Source organism: Ranitomeya variabilis, chromosome 6 (assembly GCF_051348905.1).
Source record: "Ranitomeya variabilis isolate aRanVar5 chromosome 6, aRanVar5.hap1, whole genome shotgun sequence".
In the NCBI taxonomy this organism is placed as follows: Eukaryota; Metazoa; Chordata; class Amphibia; order Anura; family Dendrobatidae; genus Ranitomeya; species Ranitomeya variabilis.
In genome coordinates, this window is record NC_135237.1 from 434,553,946 (window position 1) to 434,575,954 (window position 22,009).

Here is a 22,009-nt window from a genome sequence, read left to right on the forward strand (position 1 = left end):
ATGACTGTACTGGAAATAATGGTGTCATTTTAACGGCTTTGGGTCACTGGGGGAGAACATACTGAACGTGTGACATCCGCCTGTCTGTGTCACCGGTGGTATTCCACTTGAATGATCTCAGAAATTGGACATGGCTTGAGGAATTGTATGCCAAGCTATACCTGTCACCCCTGTCTTTTTTTTTACATCATCTTGAATTACACTATAAAAACTGCATAAAAGACAACAGAGTAAAACCACAAATAGGACAGCGTCATTTTACAGGCACCCGTAATGCTCACGCTTCATTATAAAGCAGTTGCCTTTCCTTCATTTACTATATTTACAATTTTATTGTAATATCAACATTCATAAAGTACTTCAAGCTTTTCATTAAACCTCAGCATTTATTAGCAGCCTATGTTATGCATTAGTATTTGGAAAACATTACAATTTCATGAGCCCTCATTGCGATTATCCCCTGATCTGTGCATATCTAATAAGATGGTGTCAATGTAAAAAGCTATTTAATGAGATTACGTGGATGTGTGCACACAATGGGGGTGGAAACAAGCCGAGATAATGGGTACCAGCAATGATCAACCTTTCTCCTTTTTGGCACACATCAGCACATCTCTCTCAAACAATATGACTCGAGTTGGTTTTATTTTAATTACGGTTATGATGAGGCAATATATTCTCAAGCGTTCTCATAAACTATCCGTATCCACTTCAACAGAGCTGCTGTATAATACATTCATTTACGACTGATTTGTCATAAATGTATTACGAAGAATGGCCGATATAAATTAGCAAAACATCTAAAAAACAAATATCCTTCTAGACGGAAAACAATGTATCAAATCCTTTTCCTATTTCCATGGAAACACTTAAATATGATTGAAAAATATTTATACTTCCTATTTTTAACTCCAAAGAGGCGGCAGACAAGTAAAATGGATTAAGATAAGAATATTTTGTACTTTTTGAAAAAGACTTAAGGTACCGTCACACTCAGCAACTTTGCAACGAGAACGACAACAATCCGTGACGTTGCAGCGTCCTGGATAGCGATCTCGTTGTGTTTGACACGCAGCAGCGATCTGGATCCCGCTGTGCCATCGCTGGTCGGAGCTAGAAGTCCAGAACTTTATTTCATCGCCAGGTCGGCGTGTATCGTCATGTTTGACATCAAAAGCAACGACGCCAGCAATGTTTGACATGGAGCTAACAACCAGCGAGAACGAGAAGTGAGTCACCGTTACGTCACTGGATCGCTCCTGCATCGTTCTGGAGTTGCTGTTTTTGACGTCTCTACAGCGACCTAAACAGCGACGCTGCAGCGATCTAGTTTAGGTCGGCTCGTTGTCTATATCGCCGCAGCGTCGCTGAGTGTGACGGTACCTTAAGACCCTGATTCATCATCATCAAGACTGGCATTGTCCTTACCGATCTTGATGATGGGGTGTGCTGGAGCCAGAGGGGCACGCTTATTAATGATGAGCACCTGAAAAGCAGAATGTGCCCCGCGCACCGTAAATTTTACTCCAGTCTCTGGAGGCATGCCGCAACCCGTCTCTCGACAAGCGAAGTACCACACCGTATCACATGTACGCTCCAGCTTTGCTAGTTTTGACAGAGTTGGCCGAAACTGCCGTTAAAATGGCAAAAGTTGCGAACTTTCTTTGCACAAAAATTTTACAACTTTTCAAAGTGATTTACTACAGAATTCTGGAACAATAGCTTTCATTAACATGGTTACTAAATGTAATATATTTTGTTCCAAAAACACAACAAAATATGAATTATACCCATTTCTGCTATACAATAAATTAATTTCTTTACATTATATATATATATATATATATATATATATATATATATATATATATATATATATATATAAAATAAGGCAATAAATGCAATAGACATCAATACATACCACTATCTGTGGCCAGAAATGTGGCATTGTACATATTGTTCTTCACATACATGGATTCTCTGTCCAGAACTGCTATAGTAGTAATCTGTCCATTCATGGCGTCAATTTTAAGCCAGTTTCCAGGATCGGAAAGTTTTGAATACCTAAAAAGAGAAAAAGAAATCTATAAAAAATTATATAACAATAGGAAAGAAAGCAAAAAAGGTGGAGGGAGGGAGATAAAGAAAGAAAGAATAGGAGGAAGAAAGAAAGAATGAAAGAAAGATTGTAAAAATAAAGAAAAAAAGAGAACAAAAGAAAGAAAAGAAAGAACGGAGAAATTAAGAACAGAAAAAAAGAAAGAAGAAAGGAAGGAAGGATGAAAAATAAAGGAAGGAAAGAAGGAAAGATGGAATGAAAAATGAAAGAAAGGAAAGAAGGAAAGATGGAAACTAAAAAGAAAGGAAAGAAAAAAGGAAGGATGGAAAGAAGGATGTAAGGAAGAACAAAAATGAAAGAAATAAAAAAGAAAGAATCAAGGAAAAAATACGAGGAAGAAAATGAACAAATTAAAGAAGATGATAGAAAAAAGAAAAGAAGGAAAGTTGGAAGAAAGAAAGAAAAAAGAAAAGAGAAAGAAAGCAGAGAAATAAAAAAAAGCAAGAAAGAAAAGGAAAAAGAAAGAAAGAAAGAAGGAGAAAGAAAGAGAAGGAAAGAAGAATTTTACATTAACTATGTCTTTACACATTTAAATATTAGAAATCTTTATGCAGCTGAAAGATTAAAAACAGAATAAACTGTAACATGTCAGATTACCTAACTGTTTGCTGCATGTATCGATCTGGATCCTGTGCATTGAATGTCACAAGTAAATTTCCAGGCATCAGACCTTCTTCCTGACGTATCAGTTTAGGATTTGGACTGAAATAAGGACTTTCGTTGACATCAATGATAGTAATGGAGACTGTGGCTGTTGACTGTGGAGGATGATGGATGCCTTTAATTAAAGGCACTTGGTTTTCTGCAGCTACTGTCAGAACAAACATCCTATTGGTCTCAAAATCAATTGGCTAGAAGTAAAAAAAAAGGAGTTTGTTAGAAAACATTATTCTAAAATAAGATGATCAACATACAGTCATACTGATAGACATAACCAGAGTGATGCCATTTGTAACCAAGACACATTCAGATTTAATCATCCAGAGTGCCACACTAGGGCAGATGCCCGGCTGGATTACTGACCTTGACCACAGTGACCAGGCCATCGTTACTGTTTGGATCTGTCCTGATGGTGAAACGTCCGGTTGCGTCACCGCTGACGATTCTGTACACCGTGTTCCAGGCATTCGTGTGTGGCTGATCCTTGTCTGTTACTGTGAGATTGGCTACGACAACATCAATTCGGTTTTCAGGCACTTCTCCATAGAACTACACCAGAAGGAAAAGAAAGACTCTGAAGAGTTACAAAAATATTTACATATTTAACATAATGAGAAAACAAACAGAAAATTCTTAGTGATTATCGCTTTAGGCGTGAGTATTAATTGACTGTCATTGCATGGTATTGTCATGGAGCCTTATCTCCCCCGAACAGGGCATTGTCTCAGAACTAACGCTGACTTATCTCGTTCTGCATGGCATTGACTTGCAGGTAAAGCTCAGCTGTGAAAAGATTATTATGAGTAATAATATGAAGATAACAGACGGGCTGAGAATCACAAATGTTTAAATAAGTCATGAAATGAACCGTCATTCCTTAGCATTCAATGCTTTTCAGAGAACACAAATATCTGAGGCTGGGAGAGATCAAAGGGACGGCGAAGCACAGAAACAAAATGAAGGCCATTACCGCTCAGTCCTTTGTAAACTAATGCAATTACAAGCGCGGCAATATCGGCCTACGCAGTTCAGACTTTCAATCTATATGAAACTAAAGTCCAACATTATTTACCTTCTTTGCAGAAACACAAAAATGATGAAAAAAGAGAAAAATTATTGGTATTTAAAGAAGTAGAATGCCACTTCTTTCAACACGATTTAATTCCACCAGATCAAACTTAAAGGCATTGTACAATCTAGACGACCCCCTGTTAAAATGTAACTGCACCTGGGTAAGAAGAACTACATACAGAGACTCATGTTCCCTGCGGCATCCTCTGCTGGACAAATGTAGTATTACATAATGGCTATGGAAAATAATTGGTGATAATGAGGCCACGTTCACAGGTTCAGTATTTGGTCAGTATTTTATATCAGTATGTGTAAGCCAAAACCAGGAGTGGAGAAATCCGAGGAAAAGTATTATGGAAACACATCACCCACTTCTGTATTTATCACCCACTCCTGGTTTTCGGCTTACAGATACGGAGGTAAAATACTGACCAAATAATAATAATTTTATTTTATATCGCGCCAACAAGTGAACATGGACTTAAGAGTAAGGTCTCGTTCACATCCGTGTAAAAAAAAAAGTGCTCCGATGTTGATCCAGAAAAATAGGATGTCTTGCGATTGTGCGTTTTTTTCTCACCTAGCATCCCCAAGCAATCCGCTTTTAACATAATCCTTTACATACTGTAGTTTACAAAACTAATGAAGCAATCTTTTATAAAGAGATAGATACACACAACACGGGGAACGTGGACTACGGTGGAGCTTCGTGGGAATACTTTTTTAATAAATTGGTGAACAAGGGAGTGCTTCTTGTTTTATTTCTGTTTTTTTTATACTTTTTTCAGGTATCCATTGCTGGACTACATCAGATTCGATGGACTACGGCGGATCTGCATGGGATTTATTTAAAAAAAAAAAATGGTGAAAAAGGTTTTGTATAGGGTGGGTCTTTATTCACAGAAACAATTTTTTTCTTTGCGTATTTATTTTCTATTACTGGGTTAGTATTGGGGGGTGTCTGATACATACTTGTCCATTACTAACCCTAAGCAGATGTTCTTGGGGAAAAAATGGTCAGATGGATAGAGGAGCTTATAAACTAGGATCTGGGGGAGGGAGGGTAGTTGTGCTAAGAAGTGGATAGATAGAGTAGACAGAGAAAGTGAAGCAGTAGGGGTCAATGAGGATTTTGAGGGGTTTGGGATATGCATGGAAAGTAGTGAGCTGAATAGGCGTAACAAATGTGCTAATAGTACTAAATGTCTCGCAAACAAAATTAATGAAATGGAGAGTCTTATGTCGGTCACAGATTACTATGAGGTGGTTATCACGGAAGCCTGGCTGGACGAAAGTCATGACTGGGTTACAAACGTTGAGGGTTACACTACATTTGAAAAGGACAAAAAATGACAAAAACGGTGGAGGGCTGTGTATTTTCGTAAAATCCCTCCAATGTCGTAAACCTGTGCTCAATTATGACGTAAGAGGGAGTTGCGACAATGTAGAGTCAGTATGGGTAAATGAAAATGGGGATGGCAATAATGTAAAGCTGCTACAAGCCTCCTTATATAGCTGAACAGGGGGAGGATGAAATTCTGCTACAAATTAATAAGGCAACATGTAATAATAGGTTCCTTATTATGGAGGATTTTATCTATCCGGACATTCAATGGGACATAGAATCATCTGGTTGTGCTAAAAGCTGCAATTTCTTATCCACAGTTCAGGACAAATACCTCTCTCATCTGGTAGATGAACCAACCAGGAGTAATAATGTGCTGGATCTGGTTCTGTCAAACAGACCATATATAATAATTTCAGATCTACAGGTCAAGGAACATTTGGGAAGCTGTGACCAAAATATGGTAAGTTCCAATGTAATTTTCAATCAAACATTCAAAAGGGGAAATGCAAAAAGTTGGAGCTTTAAGAAAGTTCATTTTAACAAATGAATGGACGAGTGTAATCGAGTAGACTGGGACCATCTCATGGTATCTGTGGATACCAACCATAAATGGGGCATGTTTAAGGAAATACTACTAGAATCCTGTAGAAAATTTATACCCTCTGGTAATTAAATATCAAGGAACAAAGAAAAACCATTATGGATAAATAAGCAGTACAAAGTTTAATAAGACAAAAACAAAGGACATTCAAAATCCTGAAGGCTGGGAAAACAGAAGAAGCATTTCAGAAGTGTAAAGATCTAAGTAACAAATGTAAAAATGAAAAATTCTAGCAAAGTTATCTACAGAGAAACAAATAGCCAGTGACATTAAAATAAATCCCCAAAATGTTTATAGATACATCAATGCCAAAAAGAAAAAAAAACAGGTGGTATCGGTATGGTAAGCATAAACACCCTTTAGTACCACATGAAAGGCACTAAAGGGTGCAAGTTTACTTTATGTAGGGGGGCTTGTAACATTAAAAATCCACCGACAGGACATATATATATATATATATCTTCATTATGAGGGTTCTGGCTGTAAATTTACTGTACTTGGATGATGAAATTTCGTGGTTCCTTTTAGATGTGTGCATAAAATCCAGGCGGCATACGCATGGTCCGTGTGCAGTCCGATTGTTTTTCTCATACCCATAGACTTGCATTGGCGAGTCCCAGCTGATATACGCAGCAGTATGCAGCATGCTGCGATTTTTTTCCTTAGTCCGATTAGAGCTGAGGAAAAACTCAAAGATCAGCACTGACCCACTGAATAACATTGGTCAGAGTGCAATGTGATACTTTCTAGCATTGCACTCGCTGATTTTATAAGTTAGGCCTAACGTTGAGTCTGCCAGAACAAGAGGGATCGATACAGCAGCTATAATAAAAGGACACCAAGCTGAAAACACTCCTCTCTCTCATCCATATGCACTAACAGGAAAAGGAAACTCAACTTCTGAACATCTAACATTTTCATTTTAAGTGACAAATTACTTTTTTGCTCATTTTGTATTTCATTTTACGTAAGGCAGGAAGAAAAACAAAAATTATGTGGTATTTTTCGTGGGCTTTTATTTGTGCTCACCCTGTGGAATAAATAATATATTTTTATAGAACTAGTTGTTATACATTGAGATGAAGTTATAGCAGATAAGGGGGGTGGGGGTGTTTATTTTTACTAGATTAAACCTTTTTTGTTATGAATAATTGTAGCTTTTTTAAAACACAACTTTTTTTTATGATATTTATTAGTTCTACAAGACGATTTAAACAGGTGATACCATAGATCAGTGTTCGTCAGTCCTCAAGAGCCACCAAGTCATGTTTTCAGGATTTCCTTACTATTGCCCAGGTGATAATTGCAGTACCTGCACAGGCAATAAATCCTGAAAACATGACTCGTTGGTGGTTCTTGAGGACTGGAATTGGGAACACTGCCATAGATACCATCCACTACTTAAGTAGTACAAAGCATTATTAAGCCTGACAGGCAGCCTTATAGATCATGCCTCGTGCAAGGTTTTGGCAGACTCTGAGGCCATTGTTAGGCCTCTAGTTGCCATAGGAACCATTGGCCCCCTGTGAGTGTGCTGCGGGGAGCAGATGGAATGACAAAGCGATTCATCTCCCTCTGTCATGCAGCATTTGCTACTGACTCCAGCATGTAAAGAGTTAATTGAGCCCCTGCAAACACTGACCCCGCTCAGTTCTCTTTGCTATATTTTTGTTAGCAGGGAGAATCGAATGATGTTCGGCAGCAGAAGATTCATTGGCTTTTCAACTCTTAATAGAAAGTGACACTTCCATTAAAACGTGAAGAGCCAGCGAGGTGATGGGATGTGGTAAGCCATCCTGTAGGTTACTAGCTCTTCCATAAACTGATTGGAGGTGGTGAAAGAAAGCAGTTGTTCGGTGTTATTTAACACTTCATCACCAAGTAATTAAAAGGTTGCCTGATGTATAATTATATATAGCTTTCTAATAATGTTTTGCACCAAATTTACTTAGTAGTTTTAAAATTTCTGTTGCTGTTAGCGAAAAGAAACAGTTTAGTTTACATTGAGGCTGAAAACCAATGCAGACCTAGCTCCAGCCTCACACAAGTGCAGGTAAGTAGAGGTAGCACCCAGGAGGTCACGATGATGCTGGGATTTGTGCTGTCTCAATGGACCAAGACCAGACTGATACATTAGAACAAATTATTACATTACAATCATATTAGAACTAGGCTAGAATGCCTTTCAACCCAAAAGGGTTCTTTTAACTCATCAACAACAGTGAAAGCAGTGTTTTTTTAAAACATGGAAAAACGCAATAAAAAGTGAAGATCAGTCATCTCATCCAAACTAACATTCTTTTAATACAACGAATCAGATAACTTATTATATAAATATAATATGTACGGTGGGGAAAATAAGTATTTGATACACTGCCGATTTTGCAAGTTTTCACACCTATAAAAAATGAAGAGGTCTGTATTTTTTATCGTAGGTTTTGTTACATGAAATAAGTATTTGATCACCTACCAACCAGCAAGAATTCTGGCTCTCATAGACCTGTTGGTTTTTCTTTAAGTAGCCCTCCTACTCTGCACTTATTAATTGCACTTGTTTGAACTAGTTACCTGTATAAAAGACACCGGTCCACATACTCAATCAATCACACGCCAACCTCTCCACCATGACCAAGACTAAAGAGCCGTCTAAGAACACCAGGGACAAATTTGTAGTCGTGCACAAGGCTGGGATGAGCTACAGGACAATAGGCAAGCAGCTTGATGAGAAGGCAACAACTGTTGGCACAATTATTAGAAAATCGTTGAAACACAAGCTTGACTGTCAATCTTCCTCGTTCCTCAGTCTAGGGCGCCATGCAGGATCTCTGCTCGTGGGGTAAGGATGATTCTGAGAAAGGTCGGGAATCAGTCCAGAACTAGATGGGAGGACCCTGTCAATGACCTGAAGAGAGCTGGGACCACAGTCTCAAACATTACCGTTAGTAACACACTAATGCAATGGATTAAAATCCTGCAGGGCACGCAAGGTCCCTCTGCTCACGCCAGCACATGTCCAGACCCAATTGAAGTTCCCCAATGACCATGTGGATGATCTAGGGGAGGCATGGGAGACGGTCATATGGTCAGATAAGACCAAAATAGAACTTTTTTGTATCAACTCCACTTGCTGTGTTTGGAGGAAAAAGAAGGATGAGTACAACCCCAAGCACACTGTCCCAACCATCAAGAATGGTGGGGAAACATTAAACTTTGGGGTGCTTTTCGCAAATGGGACAGGATGACTGCATCATATTCAATAGAGGATGGATGGGATCATGTATCTTGAGAATTTAGCCAACAACCTCCCTCCCTCAGTAACGGCATTGAAGATGGGTCATGGCTGGGTCTCCCAGCATGACAATGAATTGAAGCACACAGCCAGGACAACTAACAAGTGGCTTCATAAGAAGCATTGCAAGCTCCTGGAGTGGCCTAGCCAGTCTCCAAACCCGAACTTGGTCAAGTACTACAGGAAACGTTTAACCTCTGTAATTGCAAACAATGGTTTCTGTACCAAATATTAAGTTTTGGTTTGTTATTGTATCAAATACTTACTTAATGCAATAACATGCAAAAAAATAATTCTGTAAAAATCATACAATGTGATTTTCTGCTTTTATATATATCTGTCTCTCACAGTTGAAGTGTACCTATGATAAAAATTACAGACCTCTCCATTCTTTGTAGATGGGAAAAATTGCAAAATCGTAAGTGTATCAAATACTTATATTCCCCATTGTAAATATTATGTATATAACTCTGCATATGGACATATATAAGGATCAAAGTATATAGAAGGAGAAAGCTTTCTCCAGTATAAAAAGGTCTAAGAAAAACACTGGAAAATCCCTTCAAGAAAATATTGTAGGTATACTGTACCCTTAGTGACACTTTTGTGATATCATTATTAGTTGAGTGAAATGGTAACCTTAGCTTTTTTTATTCACATAGGACAATGTGGACGAGTGTATGAAAAATGATGGGCGATCCTCATTAAGCTAACAGTAAACCACCGATAGTTGGATGAGAAGCTAAATCGCAATACATGAGACTGAATTGTGTTCTTCATGGATTTGCCTCTCATGGACTATCCGGACTGAATAGCATTACATAAATGGATTAGTAAAACACTGAACCTTGTAATAATAGCATTTTTAGCATTTAAGTGTTATTTCATTCTGACGGCTGACTTTCTTCATGCAAACAACTGCTGATGAGAATCCAAGTTCTTTGTGTCCATGACTTATTAGGGGGATGATACAAAGGTCTGTGTGTGATGAGCAGCTTATGTGCCCAGGCTCACACACTATTGTTGAACAGTTATTGATGGGGCTGGAAGAGACGACTGTCGGGATCTGTTACTGTTTCCTCCCCACATCCTGTCTCAAGCGTCTCAGTGTAGCAAATGGCAATCATTGTCTACAGTTCATAGTACAGCAACATTTAAAGAGGAGCTGTCAGCACCCCTGACATGTCTATTTTAGCAAATACTTGCATTGTTCAGGAAACATCAATTCTAGAGAATCTTTCTCATAACGCTACGCAGCGCTGTTCCAGGACAGACATCTGTCTGAGATGGTTTAGAGAAATCCCTCATTGAGCAGGGGTTGGACATGATGCCCCTGGAGGTCTCTTCCAACGCTACCATTCTATGATTCTAAAAATATGCACACTGTCAGGATTCCGCTCTGTTGCATGCTTGATGGATCAGTTCCCGATTTTTCCTGCTAGTCTTAATAGTTATAACCACAACTATGCAAATTGCATAATTGTAGTCAAGTGACGACCAAAATATTGCACATTGTCAAGCTTCGTCAATTTTAGGTGAAGCCGGTAAAATCCCTTCAGAGGGATATTGTCACTAGATTCCTGCTGCTGGATACTGCCTGCAGCCAGGTATGTTTTACCCTGAAAAACCGAGGCATTTAAGAGAAAATATAGTTTGAAAATCTGGCCAGGGACTGCGTAGGGTGATCTGATTAATCTGACGATATCCCCATCCGGCTTCTACCTGCTCCGCTCTAATTGACTGACAGTTGATTGACGCTCTAATTCATGTGGCCCGTTGTTCGGTCAGCATGAATTTAAAGACAGGTTTCATTTAAAGCACCACTCCAGAGTTTTTTTTCAATTTCAGGGCTTGAGTGGTGGCACTAAATTCCTTAACCCAAGTCTTATAATTACCGGTCGCTGTCTTCCACTGTGTCCGGCGCTGCTCCAGTTCTGCACCACCATCTTGTAACCACAACTTCTGATTGACCGGAAGTCAGAGGTAACAGTCACAAGCTCTCAATGTAAGTCTATGAGGGCCTCGTTCTGGCCTGGTTCGGGCTCTCTTAAACTTAAATTGAGAAGTGACTTTTGGCTCTCCCAGCAAACACTGGAGCAATCCAGCAGTTCACAATCTGCAGAAGACCTACTGGATCAGTGCCGATAACAGAAGATGACGGCGGGTAAGTATAAGACTAGGGGCAGGGAAGGTAGATTAGTAGCACCACTCCAGTGCTGAAATAAATAAAAAAAATAAATACATGGTGCTTCTGAGAAGCCATCGACAATCTTGTTGACAGACACAATTCTACCAGTTTAGCAGCTCCCATACTGTGGTGGAAGAGTTAGTTTTTCATTGTGTACAGGGCCAGGTGTAAAGGGTGCAATTATCAAAAGGAGAATCACCAGAAAATAACATGTCAAGGAATTCTGGGAGACAACAGCTCTGAAGGTAGCAGAATTGTAAATTCCAATCTAGGCAATAACGTAAGCTTTGATAGTACAAGAACATTGCAAGACAGGTAATGCAATGCTACACAAGTAACTTCTTATGTAGATGAATGCAGACGTACACTGTGGCTAAAATAATCTCTACATTAGAAGCAAGGAAATTACTGATGGCCCATAATTACCGGAGATAACAATTATTCTAATAATATTGATAATAATCATCATAATCCCAATGACGAGAGAAAGAGTGATTCACCATCTCGCTGTTGTGCTTTGTTATAAAGGATTGATATCCTTTTATATTCTCTACTGAAATTCTGAAAAATGGATGAAACTTTAAAGCTGAAAGCAGTGATGTCGATGTGTGTCAAAAACGAGACAGATCTACAGGTTTAAAATTCTAAACACATGCAAGCCAAGGTAAATAGCGAAGGAGCTGATTATTGTGTATAGCAGTGGTGCAGGGTAAGAAACAGGTTCCAAGGGGAAAGAAGAAACGTTTGTCATGTAATGAATAAATCATTACAAACGTTCCAATCTGAAACAAAGGTATAATAATGCTGGAACGAAAATAAGTGCAGCCGGCAAAGCCAATGATTTATTTAATATTGGAATATTAGTATATTTTGTACCTATCTATATTAGCTTAAAAGCAAAAATCTCTTTTTTCTTAAGTAAATTATGAGGATAATTGGCTTCATCAGGGGAAAATGGGGCAATTATATCATTGACCCATATTACATTGCTAAATATGATTAAAAGGTGAAAGAAGTTCAAAGGGCGATGTTCTTCACTGTATTTAATACCACTTATAAGATGACAAAATAGTGCATATGTGTTGACGTTTGCAGACTATTACTAAAACACTGGATATACTGAGGCATAGTGGTTCAATCACTAAAGGAACAACATAAGTTGCAGTCACGGGGTGTAGACACAGAAAAAGGGCATATTTCCCAACTTTTAAGAGATAGGGACATGTGTTGCAACACCTACAAAGTAATTTTTCTCCTACTGAAGCCCCTTAGTGTTCTCACCTACAATACCTATTTTATGGCCTCCATAGAGGATGGTGCCAAACCCCAATGAACACACTACATGATACCCCACAATAAATTTCTCTACAGTACCCCATACGCACAGTATGATGACCACACTATAGCCCTAACAAGAAATATTTTGCATACAGAAGTCATAGTAAAATATGATGCACCACAGTGCCCTCAACACAGTATGATGTCCCCAACCTCACATACATTATAAGGCACCCAGTGACCCCCACACGTTATGATGCCCACAATGTCCCCCTCTATTGTATGATGTAACCAAGACACCACACACTGTCTCCCACAGTATGATAGCCCCCATACAGTATGATAGCTCCCACACAGTATGAAGGCCCACAGAAACAGTGTGAAGCTCCCACAGCACCCCACACAGTATAATGACCCTTCACACAATATGAATCCTCTTCAACTCCCTCACAGTATGGTGGCCCCCAAAGCTCCTCATACAGTATGATGGCCCCCATAGCTCACCACACAGTATGATGGTCCTCACGGTCCTTTAAACAGTATGATGATTCTCCACACAGTATGATATCCCACCCACACAGTATGATGACCCCCATAGCAATCTCACCCAATATGATGCCCTCACAATATCATGGTTTCCCCACAGAGTATGATAGACACCACCAATGCCCCCCACCATCTACAAGTACAGCCTAATAAAAAATGACTTATTCATCTCTTCCCATTCCCTCAGTGAGCTGCTCTGGTCTGTGCCATGTGTGGACTGAGGTTCCATGCAGGTGCAATGTAGTGACGCCCTCGTGCCTCCTGCACTAGGACTCAGATGCACTGACTCAATAGTAGAACAAGGAGAGGACAGCTCCTTTGTGCAGCAATCTATCCAATAGTATAGTATCTATCCAATAGTATCTGCATCTGAAGAAATTGTGATGCTGGGGAGGGATAGGAAGGAACAGTGATGAAAAGCACTGTTCCCCAATTTATGGGCCTGATAGACGTCAAGTCGTCTGCCACTAATTTTCTATCAAATGCTACCTAAATGTATAATCTACACCAGTGTTTTTATTAAAATATATGTGTGCAAAATACATACACAAGTAGCAGAGTGGCAACAAAGTTCAATATAAAATCGCAATGTCACAATGGTCGTTGTTTTCCCTATGGCTACAACAAAATCTACTGAGCTACAAAAAAAAGAGTTAAACATTCAGATTTTCACTAGTCGATATATACGTATGTATGTAATATGGACTCTTACTAAGAAGAACATTCAAATCATTCTACTTTAACATACATTAATGCAATGTCATAAGTCTATGCCTAAGATATTACAGCTTTACAAGGATAATAATAATCCCCATGGCACTCAAGGGGTTGAAACTTGAAAGCAGATTTTGTTACAAACCCTGAAATCAGCAGCTTAGTGGTTTAAACTGGGTGACCCTTCAAAAGACCAGCTGTGGAATGGATTTGACTGAGGGAGTGCAGCAAATAAGTAAAAAAATGAAGGACAGAAGAGGAAGAATCAAGTCCATCTCCTTCTGTTTGGCTGTCTCGGAGATCAGACAGATTAGATGTGGTTTATTGATTGAGGGCTTCTTATTTTATTAAAGACGAAAAGCAAGCCTCACACCGGCCCTCAATGTCTGTTCTAGTCTGTAAAACATTAGTTATGGTTGCACTTAATATGGTTGGAAGAAGAGAGTGCTAACAAATGGGGAGACATTCTGAAGCTAGCTCCTAATTCAATTCACGGAAATGTCATCTGGAGGAGCCTCCGTCTAAATATGATTCAATGGGTTTCTGCTCCAAAGGAGATTCACAAATGTAAGGGGCTGTCTTTGATAAAAGTCTGTTTCATTCTGTAATCAATACTTTCTGAAGAATTTCTTTAGGCAAATTCACCTTTAGTTCTAAATCAAATCAAAGATAAAAACCACTTTAATAAGAAGCAAAAGATATAGATTTAAAAAAAAAACCAACTCTTTATAAAATGGCAATGAATACAGCACGTGACATTAGAAACGTATTCAAATGGTTAAAATATCTATTTATTTATGCTTATCTGAAGTCAGTGATGTTCTGTAAACCCTCAGCAGTCTTCATGGAGAAGCGAAGTGAAGGCAGGGGAACAAACCTGGCCCCAGGACATGAATGCCCCAATTCATAGACTGGCGTATTCCTCGCCAACGTTGGTGAACAGTACACTGGAGTACGGTGTATCAAAGAGGTGTGCAAATGTTAATGAATTGGGCGTATCTCTGATGAATTTTCTGCCCTCACTTGACTACGTCCCTTCCTGGTGAAGCTTCATCCACATTCCAAAAAGTAGACCGAGCTGATGTAAAAATGGTAAAAGTTGCAAAATTTACTAAAATCTACTAGTTGCGGAAAATAGTTTTATGCCAAAATTCTGTAAAAAACTGATGACTTGGAACAAAGACTCCATGGCTTGTAATGTGCATCCTATGACAGCCTACTGTTTTCTTCCAGAGACTATATCAACAGGGCAGTATGGTAACATAGAAAGCTACAGATGAGTCTATTTTAACAGGACAGTATGGTAACATAGAAAGCTACAGATGAGTCTATTTCAACTGGACAGTATGGTAGCATAGAAAGCTACAGATGAGTCTATTTCAACAGGATAGTATGGTAACATAGAAAGCTACAGATGAGTCTATTTCAACTGGACAGTATGGTAGCATAGAAAGCTACAGATGAGTCTATTTCAACAGGATAGTATGGTAACATAGAAAGCTATAGATGAGTCTATTTCAACAAGAGAGTATGGTAGCATAGAAAGCTACAGATGAGTATTTCAACAGGATAGTATGGTAACATAGAAAGCTACAGATAAGTCTATTTCAACAGGATAGTATGGTAACATAGAAAGCTACAGATGAGTCTATTTCAACAAGACAGTTAGTAACATAGAAAGCTACAGATTAGTCTATTTCAACAGGACAGTTGGTAGCATAGAAAGCTACAGATGAGTCTGTTTCAACATGACAGTATGGTAACGTAGAAAGCTACAGATGAGTCTATTTCACCAGGACAGTATGGTAACATAGAAAGCTACAGATGTGTGCACTATAACCTTCCCGCTAATTTCAGTAAGAACTCTAATTTCTTACAATACAAATTCAATACACTCTTACAACACGCCACTGAGAGGCCACATAAGGCATAAGTATTTCCCAACAGATTATCTGGAAATCATGTCTTTTTATGTTGTTTTTCTCCAGTGCTGGTTATTTCACACTATTTATTTCGGTATATTTGAACTAGGAGAAAAAATTAAGGAAGGACATATCTGTATGAATAGCACAATTAGTAATACAGTGGGGCAAAAAAGTATTTAGTCATTCAGCAATAGTGCAAGTTCCACCACTTAAAAAGATGAGAGGCGTCTGTAATTTACATCATAGGTAGACCTCAACTATGGGAGACAAACTGAGAAATAAAAATCCAGAAAATCACATTGTCTGTTTTTTTATCATTTTATTTGCATATTATGGTGGAAAATAAGTATTTGGTCAGAAACAAACAATCAAGATTTCTGGCTCTCACAGACCTGTAACTTCTTCTTTAAGAGTCTCCTCTTTCCTCCACTCATTACCTGTAGTAATGGCACCTGTTTAAACTTGTTATCAGTATAAAAAGACACCTGTGCACACCCTCAAACAGTCTGACTCCAAACTCCACTATGGTGAAGACCAAAGAGCTGTCAAAGGACACCAGAAACAAAATTGTAGCCCTGCACCAGGCTGGGAAGACTGAATCTGCAATAGCCAACCAGCTTGGAGTGAAGAAATCAACAGTGGGAGCAATAATTAGAAAATGGAAGACATTCAAGACCACTGATAATCTCCCTCGATCTGGGGCTCCACGCAAAATCCCACCCCGTGGGGTCAGAATGATCACAAGAACGGTGAGCAAAAATCCCAGAACCACGCGGGGGGACCTAGTGAATGAACTGCAGAGAGCTGGGACCAATGTAACAAGGCCTACCATAAGTAACACACTACGCCACCATGGACTCAGATCCTGCAGTGCCAGACGTGTCCCACTGCTTAAGCCAGTACATGTCCGGGCCCGTCTGAACTTTGCTAGAGAGCATTTGGATGATCCAGAGGAGTTTTGGGAGAATGTCCTATGGTCTGATGAAACCAAACTGGAACTGTTTGGTAGAAACACAACTTGTCGTGTTTGGAGGAAAAAGAATACTGAGTTGCATCCATCAAACACCATACCTACTGTAAAGCATGGTGGTGTAAACATCATGCTTTGGGGCTGTTTCTCTGCAAAGGGGCCAGGACGACTGATCCGGGTACATGAAAGAATGAATGGGGCCATGTATCGTGAGATTTTGAGTGCAAACCTCCTTCCATCAGCAAGGGCATTGAAGATGAAACGTGGCTGGGTCTTTCAACATGACAATGATCCAAAGCACACCGCCAGGGCAACGAAGGAGTGGCTTCGTAAGAAGCATTTCAAGGTCCTGGAGTGGCCTAGCCAGTCTCCAGATCTCAACCCTATAGAAAACCTTTGGAGGGAGTTGAAAGTCCGTGTTGCCAAGCGAAAAGCCAAAAATATCACTGCTCTAGAGGAGATCTGCATGGAGGAATGGGCCAATATACCAACAACAGTGTGTGGCAACCTTGTGAAGACTTACAGAAAACGTTTGACCTCTGTCATTGCCAACAAAGGATATATTACAAAGTATTGAGATGAAATTTTGTTTCTGACCAAATACTTATTTTCCACCATAATATGCAAATAAAATGATAAAAAAACAGACAATGTGATTTTCTGGATTTTTATTTCTCAGTTTGTCTCCCATAGTTGAGGTCTACCTATGATGTAAATTACAGACGCCTCTCATCTTTTTAAGTGGTGGAACTTGCACTATTGCTGAATGACTAAATACTTTTTTGCCCCACTGTATATCACTGTTCATAAAGCCTAATTTGACTTGCAGCTCAAAATATAGATACAAAACTAGATCAGCGGCACATGGCAACTAGCAAAATTCACCAAAGAACTCTAAGAAAAATGTATGAACTTTAAGAGCATCAAATCGGTAGATTTAGTTACCGTATCTTCTCCAACTTTCAGTTTTTCCATTTTTTTTTATAAAATATATTTTAGATTCTATTTTTCCCACGTAGCTGTCTATATTTTGACACTTCCATTAACAGTTTGCTTATTCATTCCCTGCTATGTGGCCCGTATACATGAAACAGTTACATATTTAGCACAAACTGTATAAATGCACTTTGCTTTTTTCACCCAAGCGTTTGATAGTCGCAGTTGTGCACGTTTTGTCCAACTTTGTGCCAAACCTGCACGGGCCTCTGTTCCGGGTCATTTTACTTGGCTTTTGGCCAATTTTGTTGAGTGAGTTGCCCTATTTTATGCTTTCTCCGCCACTTTCCTTTTCCCATTTTCAGCTGGCAATATTGCATTTCATCTTTCTCTTGGCCCATCTGATTGTCTTTCCTATTGTTATTCCTCATGGTTTATGACTCAATTATTCCTTATTGGGGAGATGTCCAAAATAAAATGAGGCTAAGCACTTTGGGCATATTGATCAGATCTTCCATTTGGGGAAGTAGCTCTTCCCAGGAGGCCCTAAAGCAAGTAGTGCGCAGATCCCCCAGTTGTTACGGAGTGCGCCCCATAAGGGCCCCGCTGTGACAGCACAGACACTGGACACCAGACTCTGGGACACGTGATTCTTTCACTGAGATCACCTTCTCTAGTTTAGTATAGGGATGCAGACTCATCCTATGGTCACACTTACAAATAAAAGATAATAAATTACGGTACCTATTTATTTTTTCTCTTTGTCAGAACTTGTCCCTAAAAGATCATTTTACAAATGATCATACACAAATTTGAACAATTTTTTACCTAAGTTCAATTACTTTTCTTGTTTTGGGGTACATGCCTTTTGATATCAATGGAGCTAAGATCCTCTCCATATATCCGCATCCAACGTAGAATGTGATGTTATATCTTATGATGGGGTGGAGTTCAATTTAATTTTGAAGCTACATCTGCAATTATACGCTGGGGGTCTCTGGAAACAATATGTGGAGCTGGCTACAGGCATATCCCTGATAGCTTAGCTGACCTCTAATAATGTGGTGGAATGTAGTCACAAAAACTATGGAAAAGCATAGTCTTGCTCCTCTCATCCCCTGCGACATTTTAACATTATGTGTTGTGCACATACCAGTCTAAGATCTCAGGAACCGCCCTTACTCTCCTGCTCTCGGTATACACTTGAGTGTTTTCATTCTTCATCATTCTGCCGGCACTAGAGGTGCTGGAACTCCCTTTACTCTCATTTCTCAGCATGTACTGCACCTGGTATTGCATAATAGTTTGCTGCTTTGAATTGAAAGTCTGTTCTTATATCTTTGCTATAGCCTGATAAAAATAAAGACAAAGACATGCCCCTCTTTCCTGTATCTGCTGATAAGACAGATTATATGTGACAATAGGCAAGTTAGACAGAAGACACCTATTGGCTTGCACTTTGGACTGAATTTTCAAGGGTGATAAAATATAATTTCCAAAAAAAAAATATTTTAAAGGTAAAATGCTCTTTAAAAAAAAAATAAGGATTTTATATCTTCACCTAATTTGTATTGACATCATTAGAAATGTAGGCCCGTCACTTTCAGGAGAATAATTTTGTAGGTTTAGAACCTAATCTTGAAGTTGTTTTCCATTCTATAGAAATTCTGTCAAAGCCTATAAATGATGGAGCTGGAAGATTTCAGCCAAAAATAAAATACCTGTATGAGTCGCCTGTATGGCACTTTAATACATTTCATTCCAACATGCCATAAAATGAATGACAAAATAATAAACACACTTTAGGACCATATAATAAAGAAATATTGGTCTCTCTCCGAGGATTGATGCACTATCTATGGAAATTATTTAAAGCACCAGTAAAGCATCTCAGATCTGGGCTGAGCATATTAGCCCTTGTATTTATGTAATTTCTATGTATAAAACCTACACTTTCTTCTGGTGTGCAGCGCCAATGTGGCAGAGGTCAGACAGATGTATGTGACATTAGAGAAAGTCTTCTAGATCACTCACACTTCACAATGACTGCACCAAAGATTGAATAAAGCCCTATGGTGCCGTCTTTTAGGAAGGGCTATTACTGTCACTGTTGCCAAGAAGCACAGCATGCCACGACTTCCTAATGGCTGCTGATCATGGGAAAAAGTAAAGGAGGCAGAGTCTGCATTGAAGCCTGTGACACCTACGGGCCACAAAATTTCAGAAACAATGTCTTAAAGATCTCTTTTAAAGATCTTTATTGCCAAAGTTTCCCTTTAGAAGTGCTCTTCAGGGACAGAGTCGCTTTGCTTTCTGTACTGCTGGACTGAAAACTTTTAAACAAGCTGAAGTTCACATTTTCTGCTATGAAGGTTACGATGATCATATCCGTGCTTCACTGTTCTTTCACCTGGAAAAGGTTGTGTGCTTTGCTTAAAAAATCATTAGCCCTATACAAAAAAAACATATAGCTAAAAGAATAAAGTGTATAACATGCTTTAAAAAAAAAAAAAAAGGATTTATAGGAGTAAGCACAGTACATAAATAACCCAACACCCTGGCATTCAGGTTTGAACTTTATTAAACCCATAGCATCTTCCCACATAGTTACTGAACATGAGATCCCATGGCTCTAACTAAAATCCAAACATTAAAGTGGAGCTGAGCTGCAGTACCAAGAACGGCCACTACATGGAGTACGGAGCTCTCCACTTCCAGCAGCTGTGGGACCTGCAGTACTTACAGCTGATGCTAGATGTTGGACCTCCACTGGTCCACTATGGATGACCTATCCAGCAGGAGAGGTGATCAATATTGTACTCCTGGGCAGCCCCTTTCATTTGTATGGTGGCTAAGTAAATCACATAATCATATCCAAGTAATAGGTCCCCTTTAACATTATGTCCTCCGGCTGTAGAGGATAAATATTATGTATATGTTAGAATAATCAGATTTTGCTCTCTATGTGAAATGACCATTTATTTAGTAAAACAAGAGATAAAAGGATTATGCCAATTTCATGACAAGCAGAATCCACACAGTGGACTGTGAGACAGAGTATTCCCAATTAAGTCAGTAATGAAGTCTTACTGTCCTCTATATGTAAAATCATTAGTCTGTAAATCTACCGTATTTAATTTTCTATAGCGGGCAATTTTTGTGAAACAACCTCCCAAATCTGCTGTTGTCACCTGAGTGCTCCTGGGTAGGTCCTCCTGGGTAGGTCCTCCCGTTCAGTACCGTAGAGGCCCAGCATGCACTTCACCTCTCTGCAGGTGCTCCATCGGTAGTCCTCCCTGGGCAGGAATTTCACGTATGCAGCACAGCCGGAGCAGTTAACACCAGTGCGCTAGCTTATCTGCTGATGCACTCCTTTATGTGACAGCTGAGCATAAGCAGAAGACCACCTGCCCCACCAATGAAATGCATATGTATAAAACATGAGTGCGGCACCATCAGCAGTGCACATAGCAGCAAGAAAGAAAGAGCACGGGATTTACAGTCATAATCAATGGTTACCAAGGCCGATCAGCAGAAACACTGCACTAGCCCAGTTAAGAAAGCCGACCCACAAGTTTTCCCTAAACCTGTGTATACAGTATGTGTATGTAGTGCGGTGTCGGTGTGTTAATATACTCACCTACCGCAGTATTCTCAGGTATCCACCGTTGTGTCACTCCCCTTCTGAGTGACATCACTGCTCCACAGACTTCCCGAGTAACAATGAGCCAGTAGTCGCTTTTCTAATGTAAACCTATGGAGCATCAGAGCGCGGCTAAATAGGCAAACACTGAAAAAGAGACCTCTGACTCACACATTGAGCATAGAGTCATCGGGAGAGTGTGAAGTGCGGTGACGTCACTGAGGAGAGGAGAGGAACGGCGTTGTATACCAGAGATAGCGGCGGTAGTCGAAGATATTAACCCCTTCACCCCCGGAGCTTTTTCCGTTTTTCCGTTTTCGTTTTTCGCTCCCCTCCTTCCCAGAGCCATAACTTTTTTATTTTTCCGTCAATTTGGCCATGTGAGGGCTTATTTTTTGCGGGACGAGTTGTACTTTTGAACGACATCATTGGTTTTAGCATGTCGTGTACTAGAAAACGGGAAAAAAATTCCAAGTGCAGTGAAATTGCAAAAAAAGTGCAATCCCACACTTGTTTTTTGCTTGCCTATTTTGCTAGGTTCACTAAATGCTAAAACTGACCTGCCATTATGATTCTCCAGGTCACTACGAGTTCATAGACACCTAACATGACTAGGTTATTTTTCACCTAAGTGGTGAAAAAAAATTCCAAACTTTGCAAAAAACAAAACAAAACAAAATTGCGCCATTTTCCGATACTCGTAGCGTCTCCATTTTTCGTG

General features: G+C 39.4%; 1 protein-coding gene across 1 annotated transcript in view; it reads right to left on the reverse strand.

The window, feature by feature from the left end:
- CDH2 (cadherin 2) overlaps window positions 1–22,009 on the reverse strand; it is a 400,644-nt gene that overhangs the window by 16,529 nt on the left and 362,106 nt on the right. Inside the window, exons 9-11 of the mRNA XM_077270394.1 lie at window positions 3,143–3,328; window positions 2,717–2,970; window positions 1,922–2,064 (exon numbers count right to left, since the gene is read on the reverse strand). Coding sequence (XP_077126509.1) covers window positions 1,922–2,064; window positions 2,717–2,970; window positions 3,143–3,328 — 583 coding nt within the window. The remainder of the gene's footprint in view (window positions 1–1,921; window positions 2,065–2,716; window positions 2,971–3,142; window positions 3,329–22,009) is intronic.